Genomic DNA, 13303 nt, shown 5'->3' on the forward strand with positions numbered 1-13303 from the left:
GGCATTCTAGAACCTTTGGGTGCGACGTGCAAGTGATCTTGACACAGACCAACAGGGACCCGCTGGCCACTGCTGCTTTGAGAAACAGTAAAGTGTCGTTTATGGTAGAGGTTTTTAGTTTTTTTTGTGTGTGTTTTTCATGGTAGTGTGTGTGCGCAGTGAGCAGTTTCTCATAAATACGGAATAAAGTGCGTTCCGTAAGAGTTCAATACGGAACACCTCTTTCAAGCTTCGGATACGGGACGAATCCGTATTATACGGAACAGTTGGCAACCCTAGTTAACATGGACATCAGGATAGCTAGTAAGCTAGTAGACTAGTCTACTAGACTAATGACAAGCGTTGCTCTCTGTGGTGTAGTGGTGATAGTGCTTACTGCTTGGAACATTTTGCCTCAGTGAGACTCATGTTGGAAACCCAACAAAACCTCCGCTGATTTACTTTGACACATTTCCTGTTTGCACAACATTTTGTGTGGATGCTTAAGCAGACATGCATTATACATAGCGATTCCCGCATTTTTTCGCAAGATCTTGCTTCATATTCTGTCGCGCACTGTAGGCTTGTGAAAATGTGAATCTCCAGCACTGGAAGGGCGGAGGCAGAGCAAAGCGTTGTTAACAAGTAGGCAGGGTCTTGTTGAATATTCACGGATTTTATGCAAATATCACAAGTTAACCTGCTCACCATCTAAACTGGAACACCGGCAGGCGTAATCCTGTACGCACTGTTTGTACAATTTTTTGCACGGCTTTATTTATGAAATCATTTAATATTAGCCTACAACAATAAAAAAAAACTTGTGTGACAACTAGCCTATATTTATTGACTCATGTGCAATCTGAATATTGGCATTATTCCGTATGGTGCGTACTATGGAATACAACCCTAGCGGCGCCCCTGCCACTACAAACAACCTTACCTTTCTGTGCAGTGAGATTATGAGATTTCTGTTTGTTTTTTAAAGAGCAAATAAGTAAAAAAACTTGTCTATGTATTTTATTTAAACTGGCCAAGTATCATCAACATTGGTCAACAACAACCACCCCCCCCCCTTTTTTCCTCTCATGGACACAAGTACCACCCCTTTAGAACTATGCACCTGGAGTGGACAGTTAATTCTCCAATGGAGAAGATGGTCTTGCATAAGCTGCTTTCAGACACGTGTAAGTCTGCATGTTAAGCGGATGGGCCGTTTATCTGAACAACATAACCGGACATTTGGAACTCTGAACTTAGGCGGCTCTTACACTGCTCCCTTCCTAGTATCTCCGATGGACATTATGTAAATGAGCTTGTCTCTGAATGAAGCAAAGAACATGCAGAGATTCTGTTAATGTGTGTGTTCAACCACGTTCAAACTGTTCAACCACCGGGACATTCTGTTTATGTGTGTCGGTGTCGTTTACATGTCACATGTCACATGTTAGCATCATATCGGAATCACCCAAAGGGTCGGACCTCCGTTTGACAAAGATCCACATATACTGCGGAGGACATGTCTGAAAGCGGCTGTAATGAATGCTGCAGCAAAAGACAGGAAATATTCCTCATTTTGCACTCCCAACATTTATTTTTCAGTATATCAGCTTTCTCTTTCAACTTACTTTTTTGTTGTGAACAGAGTCTCTGTAATCCTTTCTTTGACAGCAGGGTCTTTCCACGCTGAGGCTCCTCCATCCCCAGGGTCACTCATATTCATCGGGGTAGAGTCAACCTTGAATTTGGAGAGTTTTCGAAAGACAAAAAAGACGCTGCTGGCTTTTCTTATAGATTGAGTCAGTATTTTTGTAGCCTATATTTTAACATTTAAATGTATCAATCTAGTACACTTTGAAAATAAATTCAGTGGTTGGAAATTATTATTTGTATCAATGGATAGAAGTATTGGTGCTGTAGCCTAAACTATTTTGCACTTCAGAATTTTAGCCATGCACACACAGGTGGAATATTTATGATGATTCTGCAATAAGTTTACAACCACAAAACATATTTGCTGAATTTCACAGTTCAGAAATGGTCAAAAATAATACATTTCAGCACTCCATGAAATTATGCAGTAGTGGTCACCTGTGTTGTTCAGCTAGTTAACCTAAGCTAATTACTTCGGCCATCTATGCATGCTATATATTCCTTGTTCAGGACAGTCTGGGACACAGCAGTTCAATACTGGGGCACGTGTCCCAGTAAAATGGCCTCTAATGAGCAGCTGACAGTGGATCTCGTACCAAGAAGTGGGCAGTTCAGTCCAGTTTAAATATATTTCAGAATAGGCCTACATGAACAAACAAAAACTGATTGTTTGAACTGTAGCCCATTTATTTATTTTATTAATTATTTGAATGGTGTTTGTCAGGGACACACAACATTGTGGTTATGTAGGTGTTATCACCAACATATATCATACCCCCCCAGTAAATAGTCTATAGTAAATAGTAATCAGCAATTGTATAACAGACATTGTATAAATTTAGTTAAACAGCTACTGTAGGGTTGATGCACAAGAGATAGGCTTAACATTAAATCACTGACCTCAATGTCCAGCTCATATCATTTAATTCTATTGAATGCTTAGCTGGAATGATGTTTTCCCCATCATCCTATTTTTAAAGCAGGCCTACCTGCGGGCATGTAATTGGGCTACAGGTTTTCTACAGGAATGGCATGTTTTAACGGCCACTGTACTAGCACTAATAACACTAACTAAAAAAACTACCTAGTAACTAATAACATTTAGATAGGTAAACTTGCCAATATTTAAACATACATCACCACTTTTACAAAAGAAAAGAAAATAACGCTCCTTACCTTCTGCTGTCTCTCTTGGTTTGATAAAATGGCGTTGAGGAGTAACTGACCTCTGTCCTTCTAGAGGAGCCTTGTGAAACAGCAGGTGAATGATTGAACAGATCCATAAATCCAGTTATGTACTGTAATTGCTCTCTGTACAAAGAATTGCTTTGCATGCACTTTGCTTGAGGTCCAATCCAGACACTTTAATCCCCCTGGACAACTCCATTTCCTACGCTGGACTATTTGAACTTTCTGACACTAAATAGGATTAATACATTATCATACCGGATATATAACCATCCCACCTCTTGTAACATATACCTCAGGTGGCTTTAAAAGCCATGTTTTTTTCTTCTACATCTGACTAACTTAGGCATTTATCATGTACAGTATACAGACCTTACTATTCTGTAACTGACCCTAGGCAGATGGGTCAGGCCCTTAAGTCGCGGGTCTGCTCGAGGTTTCTTCCTATATGTATCTCCAATTCTAGGGAGTTTTTCCTCGCCCCTGTTACCCATGGGCCTTATTTTCTTTTCTCTGATTGTCTAACACACTAAAACGCCATGAGACGTGTAATGTTTCTATACGTGAAATTAAATTAAATTGAAAATGTAACTTTACAATCTAAACCAACTCCTACTGTATCTAAATCTTGACAGCAAGATTGTGTTCAGCAGCATGTGATGTAATGTCTATACAGTACCAGATCCATCTCCACTTATGTACTGTAACTGACCACTGTACAAACAATAGCTGTTTGTTTAAGGTCCAATACAGAGACTTCAATATCTAAATCAGCTACATTGTAGCAAGATTGTGTTCAGCAGCATGCAATATAGGTATGGAGTATCACAGCGGTTCCCAAACTTTTTTCCCCGCGGACCACCTTCTACATCCTGACACGGCTTGCGTACCCCCACCATCCAACACATAAAAAAGTAACTCATTCTATTGACGCATTCCAGGCATCGTTGTTTAATTAGCCGCCCTACATGATAACATAATCAAAATGTGCAACTGGTCTATGAGCTCTCACGTTAAAAAAAACAGTGTGGGGAACCACATTAGAATGGTTAGGTAGCATCTCACTGCAGACCACGCACTGTGGCTTTGGGCAGTCTGTCTCCCAATCCACGTGAAGCTTAGGGCTATATGCCTCATCATACTTTCGCTTTCTTCGCGCAGTCTTTTCTGTCTCGTTCTTTCTTTTATCCCCCTTCGCTCCATCTCCACCTTCATTAGTCTGCCCCCCATCCCATCCCATCGTTACCTGTGTCCTGCTCTGTTTCTCTCGCTTCTCCTCTTCGATCGCTTTAATTAGGCTTTTTGGACAGTGTCCCTGTTTTTAGCCAGTTTTCCATGTTTACACAGCCTTCTACCTAGCCTATACTTCAACGAAACTAACGTGCCAGATATTCTGGCTGCCCGCAGGAAATCACGTGTAGCCTATTGTGTGTAGCTTATTTTTTTTTTATGAAAACATACCCTATTATAGAGTTTACAAATGATTTCCTTTAATTTCACGTTTCCATATCATTACAACCTGATTCGAAATTATGTATTATTTATTAATTAATTAGAGTATTAATTAATGAATAATTTTTAACTCCTTTCCGCCATTGCCCTTTTCATCTCGCGTACCCCCTAGTGGCAGCTCGCGTACCACAGTTTGGGATCAAAGATTTCCCTCTCTTAGTAGTGACCTTTGGCCTGAGGAGTTTGGTATCAGGCTTTATGAGGAGTTGTTTTCAATGAAATAATTAACACAAGAATACATAATTCATACACCGTAAACTATTCTTTTTGGAGACCTATAAGCACGATACTTACACAGCAGACCATTTAAAGTCATTAGGCCTTCATTTTGGTGGAGCAGCATAGTGGCAGGTAAATGATTAAACAGATTTACAATTCCACTTATCTACTCTACGTCTTCTCCTCCAAGACTTGTTTTACAATCAGTCTCCTTGCCCTTACGGAAACGGGATTTTTTTAAAAGTTATTTTATTTAAGTTATTTAGCCTATTTGCGGCCCGTCATGTAGGCCTTCATGACAGGTTCAGTGTGTGTTACGATCGCGCCCCCCTGCCCCACCCCTTAAGTGGATTTGTCCAAGCAGCCTGGTTTGTGGGGAAATATAGCCTAGTACGAGTCCATGCATGGTAGTCTAGGGTATATAAGTGCCCTCCGCTGGCTGGTGTTCACATCATCGCAGTTTAACCGTAAACAGCAATCAGAGGTTTCTAGTTTTATTCCAAAAATATATTGTTTTTATAGACATTAGTTGCACGCGCTACCAAGAGCTTCCAATTAGGCTACTGCACTATGTAGGCTACTGTAGTGCGGTTTGTCTGTCAACATAAAAAAAAACTACGGATAGCCTACAATTTTCGCACAACTTGGTGGAAAAGTGTAGCACAGGTTAAAGAAAACCCATTCATGTTTGGAATCAAAAGGAACTTCAAAGTATGTCCCATATAATAGCCTTTTAGCTCACAACGACAGTGAAAGTGAAACTTGGAAAGTGGAAGTCTCTCCACCGAGTGTTACATTAGATACACAATCAATCGCGAGTCGATGCACGTAAAAAGTATCAACTGGTAGGTTAGTAACAAAGGTAGCCTAATTTTGCAAAATGTGATGACGGCACACAAACTTGGGCAAAAACGTTTAGTATACACTTGTGGTGATAGCCTAAGCCTAGAGTTAATGTGAATCGCAGACTATAGCCTAACCAAAGTAAAGGAGAAGATTTGCACCAAATAAAGCTGTGGTTGTGTTTCTACAACATGTTGGCACAAATCGTAATTTCTGTCAACTATGACGATCTTCATGCATGTTCAGTAGCTTATATTTTTCATTTAAGCAGTGACATATGGTTTAATGCATAGGACAGACAGAAGATGAGCCTGTCTTTAGTAGCCTATCCCTGAATCCTGTCCCTCTCAAATCACTTTAAAATGGTGTGATTAGCAACCAGAATTTTGGTTCCGGAGACACACCCCCGGACCTCCGTGTTATTGTGATTATAATAACCTATAGGCTATAGGTCCAAATCTAAATGTTTGGGTTCAGTTTATGAAGTGTTGCTACAGCATAATACTGTGTGTTTGTTATTTATGGGGGGAATCAGGGGGGGGGGGGTCGTCGGTCCAGTGGTGGGCCGGTCCAGGAGAAAATTGCCAGGGCCAAATTTTGTTCCCAGTCCGACCCTGGACTGCACCCACATTCCACCATGGCACCGTGCGTAATCCAGGCTTTACGAATCAACGTAATTGGCTACATCCCCTGATATTTGGTCTGCCTAAACATATAAATATACACTAGGCAAAATGCATTTGTACGGTGTAGGCACATAATTAATGTCACAACTGACCTTAACACCTGTGGAACATTTTGATGTGTCAAATAGTGGAGCAGACGTTTTGCAATAATATTATTAATAACATTATTTTTTTTATATAATATTACCGTTTCTACCGCTCTATAAACGATAACAACATGCGCATTCGCAATGTAACCTAGTAGTAGCGAGATGGCCCGGCAGTGTGCATGATGCACGCATTTTCAACAGCAGTCTACGAACCACACCACAAAGGGCAACATAATAGTCACCTGAGCAGTCCTCCACAATTTGGCAATCGACTGGGATGAGCCCCGTTTCCTCAGCCACAAGGCCTTGGAGGACTTTAGGCTACTTCTGGCCTGATGCTGCTGATCTAGCAGGCAGGCAGTGCATTCGCCAAGCCATTATTGCTAATTTCCGTTGACTGCATAAATATGGTAGCCTAGAAATCTAGACGCACCCTAGCGGCGGCAAATTAATTTGCTCAGCCTGTACGTCTAGTATCAAACCATAAGGATTTCTATTGGCTGACGCCGTGGACTTCATCCAATCACAGCGCTCTATTTTGTTAGAGAGTCTTAAGGCGGGCTTAACAGGATAACGACAGTCCTGCGACGGTGAACAACAAGGAAGGTGGCTATGGCTAACGAAGAGCGGTTGTTTGAATCGGCCTTGGCGTCAACTTTGGAGGAGTTGGACTTGTGCTTTTCTTTGAAAGTTGAGCAACACAATGCACTTAAGTAATTCCTTTCGAAGAAGGATGTATTTGCCGTTTTGCCGACCGGATACGGATATGGTCGTAGCGCTGGCCTATTGCATGCCTAGGCAGTTTGAAAGACAATTCTCTGCCCGCCCCTTGGATAAAGCGAGGTAAATGGTTCGATTCCAGACTATACATTTCAATGATATAGGATGGCCCGCCAGGCTATAAATATGGGAATGAAATGGGAATTTGCCTTTTATGTTTCTTATAACAGTACGATCTAGTGTGCATCCATTTATTACGGACAAATAATCTTTTTTTGTTGATTTTAGTTTGGCATCTGCCTATTTAAGCAACTCCTATTTTGTAGCCTTTATTGTAGGCTACTGTATCTGGTGTAATAAGACCAAATGTAGACGTTATTATTAATAATACAAATAATCCTAGCCAACAGTGTGTAGCCAATGTGTCGGTTATAGATAGATAGATAGATAGATAGATACTTTATTGATCCCCAAGGGGAAATTCAAGAAATTTATAATGGAGCCTATATAACAATGTAAGTCTCATCCTGCAAACTATGGTTTAGTCTCTCCTAAAACCACGTCTGTTTCGAGATTAGACTAACACACACTAAATACGCCCTAGTGTGTGATGTGAATTTCCTTGAAGACACAGCAATTGAGATCAAGGTAAAACGCAGCAGCAGGTTAAACCACAGATAGCCTATTATGACACAGCAATTGAGCTTAAGATGTCACGTGACTTCTTGCGTCACTGGCTAGTTTAAAACTGTGTTAAACTCTAAAAAGTGGCTAAGCTACTGACAGAGCAATTGACCATGACTCAAGGGAACTGAAACCTACTGCTGCAGTTCATAACAGAACAGATTGTTTGAAATTCAAAGTTTTGTCCATAAACATCACTAAGTGTATTTGGAAGAGTTTCAGCTGACTGGAGAGGTATTTCACAGATTTTTATGGTTATATCCCAACCAGGCTAACAGCTTTGTTATTTCTAGTATTAGTTATCTTGGTTCAGACTTCTGATCAGACCTCCATGTGATTTTTAAGATCTTTATTCCATTTATGTATACTATTTGCTTCATTTATTTGCTCTCATTATTTCAATGATTTTTCTACATAATTTCATAATAGCTTTTGACCTCCTTGGTCTTTGTAGCAAAGGGAGAGAGCAGTGAACCCTGGTCTCCGGGGCACTAATCCTGCAGCTTGACGGCAATGCCAAAGCCAGAGTTGGTATGGCAGTCAGAGCGCATACTCAACTGTAGTGACGGTACTCCGTCACAGTCTTCTTGGTGTTGAGAGGCAGGTTATTGTCAGTGCACCACAATGTTAGGTGCTGGACCTCCTCCCTGTAGGCTGAGATTAGCTAACCTCACAGACTGCGGCCTGTTGGTTAGGATGTCCAGAATCCAGTTACAGAGGGAGGTATTGATGCCCAGTTCACTGAGTTGGAGGATCAGTTTGGAGGAGATGATGGTGTTCAATGCTGAACTGAAGTCAATGAACAGCATTCACACATAGGTGTTGCTATTGTCGAGGTGGGACAGGGCAGAGTGAAGTGCCGTAGAGATGGCATCCTCTATGAATTGGAAGGGGTCTACTGAGGGTGGTAAGCAAGTCTTGATGTGGGCCAGGACCAGCCTCTCGAAACACTTCATGATGATGGGCGTGAGTGCAACTGGATGGAAGTCATTAAGGCTTGTTGCAGTGGAGTGTTTTGGCACTGGCACGACAGCTGCCTGGGCTAGTGACAGGTTTAGGTCAGTCCAAACCTCAGTCAGCTGCATATCACAGGCCCTGGGGATGCGTCCATGCCATCAGGACCAGCAGCCTTATGTGCATTCAGGGCCGGATATTTCTATATGCACACTATGCAAGTTAATGAAGGCCCCCTCCCCCATCTCCCCCATGTTGCTGGCCTAGCCTAGCTAACACGGAAGTGAATCCTCTGATCTGTCTGCAGCTTGCTTGCAAGCCTTTTCCAGTCAGAGTACTTTGCAGAAGTTTTTGCAAAAGTTGAGAAATAGTATAACCGCATATTCTGTTTGTTTTAATGCCGGCAATTTTTTTTTTAATTCCTCACGTCACATATCCTGAATTGCTTACACCTGGCTAGTCGCTCCTACTCATCCTGAATTGGTGTTAATGAAATGTGTTGACCTAGTCTGACCAGACAACTGTAGGTCAAGCCTCACTTTATATTATCTCTCATCATGGATTTTGCAATCTTCCTTTTGTAAAATACCCCTCAGGTGGTTGCACCGATTTTTCCTGGCCTACAGGCCTGTGATAGAAGTGACCAGCTGTAATCAGGAACAGTCCATTGCGAGTTCATCCATACTGTGTAATTTTAGCCAACCCAAATTCCTCATATTTGTTTCTCTTGTGCTGGGCAGGATTTGTTGGGCCAAAGCAGGTAGCAGGCTGATCTCCAGGTGGTGGAGTCCCCTCATTGTGCATTGTTCTAGTTGCTGTACACTTGGTGTGTCTCTTTGTCTGTTGTGCTCAAATGCAGTGTGTCACGCCCAGACTCTTCCCCTTTCTGTCAGCCTGTTGCTACTGTGGTAAGTCCATAGCCCTGCTCCCGGCCCTGTTCGCTGTTAGTAGTAGCCCTTCTGGACCTATAGGGCGTTGTACAATAGCCTGCTAGTCCTTTGTGTTTGGTGTATGTGATGTCCTGTTGTTGTTTTCTTGTCTATGTGTTTGGACATGCGTCTGCGGTGTGCAGTGTTTGGCTTGTGCTATTATTTAGTGTTTGTAATATACATCAACTTGATGCAACCTGGACACATCATCAGTGATGTTACCTGGGGTCACGGAGTGTTTTGGGGAAAGTGTTTCGGCTGAACAGTTTGGATGGGCTCGGTAGTACATCGTAGACAGCCTGGATCAGGAACTGTATGCAATGGGGCTCTGCTTTCTCTCTGGCTCTGCACATGAGACTCTGCGGTCCACTGCATGCTCCCAACTTGCCCAGGCTCCCTGCTGTCGCATGCGTTGACGGAACGCAACTGTGTGTGGGAGCCGTTACTCTCTGCTGTGCTGTACTGTAAAAGTAGGCCTACAGCCATTTATTAGAGTGGCTTGAGATTAACATAGCCTAAATACTGTAATGTTGACACTAATAAATATACGTTTATTAAGTAGGCTAAAAAATGAAAAGTGTTTTCAGCTAAAATGGCACGAAGGATAGACTATTTGTTGTGGACCGTCTGGACCTTTGATCAAAACATCAGCAGACAGAGAAGCCATCAGTGTCTAGCAATGCAGACTGCTCGGGGGAACCTGCTTATCACACTGTGGGTCGCCAGTCGAAGGCTTATCATAAATTCGCATTTATTTCAATTTGGCTATAGGCTACGATTAAAGTTCCTATGGTTCACAACTACTCGCAATATGCTATCAACACTAGTTAACCACAATTTGTAGCCCTATTGGTCATGTTAAGCGTTACTTGCAATGTGAAACTAAAATCTAAGACAGTAGAAAATACTGTCTTAGATTTTAGACAAACAGACAAAATGCACCAAAAACAAAACCTCTGGAGAGGTAGCTACACATTTGTTGTTGCATGATAAAGCAATGAACGTGCTGGTAGGCGTTTGACATGACGTTTGATGGATCGATCCACCTATTGGTAGGAAGGAAGGTTTTTGCCATCATTCCCGTGGTAGATATGTCAGTCCTATCGCAAGTGCTAATGCTGGGAACAGGCAGGGATGGGCAAAAATACATCAGGATGTATTTCAAAATAAAATACCTAATACCCTCATTTTTAATGTATCAAAATAAACTACAAAATACAGTAACCATATTATGTATCAAAATAAAATACTGTATTTTTGTATTTTGAAAATACTCTAAATACTTTTTTTCAAGGGAGTATGGAAGCACTGCAAAAAAGCTTTTTTTTATCCCAAACATTTAGCCTATTAAAACTATATAGTAAAAAACAATTTATACAATTTGTCCCCTGTCATACCAAACAGTATATCATATGCAAGTTCATGTAGTGTGATCAGAATTAAGAATCATTCAAGAATTTACATTTACATGCTCATGCTTATCCAAAACTACTGACAGAGCTTTCAATTAACCACATTATAATCAATAGGCCAAAATCATAATTGTGTATCTGTGCCGAGTTTCGTAATTCAGGTCCAGTGCAGAACTGAATAAGAAAATCATAAGGCTATGTATCTTGAAGTTCCAGTATGTGAGAAACTTGACGTGCCTTAATATCTCCAACCTCAAGTGTGCAGCTAATAAGGAAATAGAATTGTTATTTAAACAAGGTGAACTTCTCCCCACTGTGGAATGCGGAAAAGGATAATATAATTATAACTATAAGTCAGCACCAATTAGAGGCTCCTTGCATCATTTTGTGCTTTTATGATGTTATCACATATAGAGTATTTTGCAGTATTTTTAAAATACAAAAATACACACCAATAAAGTGTTTTGATACAAAATGCAGAGCCATTTCCTTCAACCCAATAAAATACAAATGACAAAATTGTTTTTTGTATGTGAAATACATATTACATTTTCCCATCCCTGGGAACAGACAAATACATCTTTATAGTTGGCCATATGATGACTAGGGATCGACCGATATGGATTTTTTAGTGCCGATACCGATTTTTTTCCATCAGCCTTAGCCGATGACCGATACAGGCTGCCGATTTTCTTGAGCCGATATTTGGAGCCGATACTGCTTTTATTTTGCTCCCTCAATTTACATCATACAAATGACACATAATTACACAAATGATGTTAACAAATGTTATAAGTCTAAATTAAAAAAAGGAACATTTATTGAACTTATGGATGGGTGCACTGGATATGGTTAACTGTGCAAAATGCTTTCATCAAAATCTTACAACACAGCCTTGATGATGCATTGCTTGCTGACTATAAGACATAATTCAGGTCATCACAAAATGTCCTTTGTCAACACATTTAAATAATTTAAGAAAACAATAAGCCTGCATGGTTTCAATTTTTCTTTGTCTATATTTTCCTAAAAAAAGCTGCCAGATTTGTCAACCACAGAACATATATCAGCAGAAGAAAATAACGTGGTGTCAGATGTTTCTGTTCTAAACGGCATCAACGTCAAAAGGTATAAAACATATCTCTCAAAGTTTTAAAATCTCTCCTTCTGGTAGCGCAGCACTCTCATATCGCTGTGATGCGTGTGTCCCACTGAGTGAGACAGACCAGACGCACAGACAAACTTCTGTTTGGTAGCTGACGAACCACCATTGAACTGGATTGATAATGATAAGGTTAGCAAACGGCTCTAAACAAGTAAGGCATACACGGTATGTCTGGTACATGGTAAACGTTAACACGAATTAATAATCAACTACATATAACACGTCTCTCATTATTAAAGCTCTGATATCACTGCGATGGCAACTCCGCCCAGCTCGAAGGGAGAGGGGGAGGGAGACGCACACACCACACACGTCCAAAACTCAGCCAGGTGGTCGCTGAATAAAACTCCCACAAATACCACGGAACAACGTTGGCATTACTTAAACATATGACCAGTGTTTGTAACAGCTACCGCTACCGCATGCATATGGATAGCCTAGCCTACAACTTAGCTATTTGCAGCTCCCTAAATACAATGGCAAGCAGTTCTATAAACGAGGCATTGAGCATTAAATAAAGTACCTATCTATCTATTATTCTCGTTTTCCATTTGGACCCACAAACTTGCTTCCACCTTCAAAGTGTATGGCAATATTTCAGCTAATTCAAACAGTTAAAAGATGCTTTGAAAGTTTAAAGTTTACTGTTGTCTTGAAGAGCAGGCTTTCAGCACTCTGCTTGTGGGGGAGGGGCAGTCGGCACGTGAATTGCAGTGTCTCCAGCAACACAGAGCTGCCTGTGGACACCTGTATGTAAATAATGCGAGGAAAAAACTATCGGCGAACGCAGCCGCTTATTGGCCGATGCCGATACACGTAAAAAACGTAAATATCGGCCCGATATATCAGCCGGCCGATATATCGGTCGATCCCTAATGATGACATACTTAGGTTAATACTGTATTTCACCAGGTCCGAAACAAACTAACCCACTCAGGGCACCAAAATCGCCAGCCGCCGGCACTGTGTAGCCTATCTTGACATGTCTTTAAGTTTTGGGTTCCAATTAGGGCTGTAACGATACACCAACCTCACGATTCGGTTTGTATCACGATTTTTGACCCACGGTTCGATACGAATCTCGATTTTTCTTTCTTTTTTTTGGGGGGGGGGGGGGGGGGGGGGCTAGACATTTTATTAAATAACATTTTAATAGCCTCCCTTAGAACTCCAGAGGATTACAATATAATATATCTATTATTTTATATCCTGATATAAAAATATTTTTCTAAATGACTGATATTTATGACCAGTGTTGCCACAGTTACCT

The 13303-nt window shown here is 41.1% G+C and overlaps 1 protein-coding gene across 2 annotated transcripts in view; it reads right to left on the reverse strand.

Moving 5' to 3' along the window:
• LOC143099283 (uncharacterized) overlaps positions 1-13303 on the reverse strand; it is a 107027-nt gene that overhangs the window by 84913 nt on the left and 8811 nt on the right. The window contains exons 2-3 of one of the 2 annotated variants that reach the window (XM_076262379.1): positions 2809-2878; positions 1608-1717 (exon numbers count right to left, since the gene is read on the reverse strand). In XM_076262379.1, coding sequence (XP_076118494.1) covers positions 1608-1702 — 95 coding nt within the window. In that variant the 5' untranslated portion in view covers positions 1703-1717; positions 2809-2878. Of the gene's footprint in view, positions 1-1607; positions 1718-2808; positions 3146-13303 lie in introns of those variants that run through there. The other variant, XM_076262380.1, reaches the window with a different exon arrangement.

Source organism: Alosa pseudoharengus, unplaced genomic scaffold (assembly GCF_046254945.1).
Source record: "Alosa pseudoharengus isolate Yale_2024_CS ecotype anadromous, Long Island Sound unplaced genomic scaffold, YU_APseudo_1.1 YU_APseudo_1.1_scf_27, whole genome shotgun sequence".
Taxonomy (NCBI): domain Eukaryota; kingdom Metazoa; phylum Chordata; class Actinopteri; order Clupeiformes; family Clupeidae; genus Alosa; species Alosa pseudoharengus.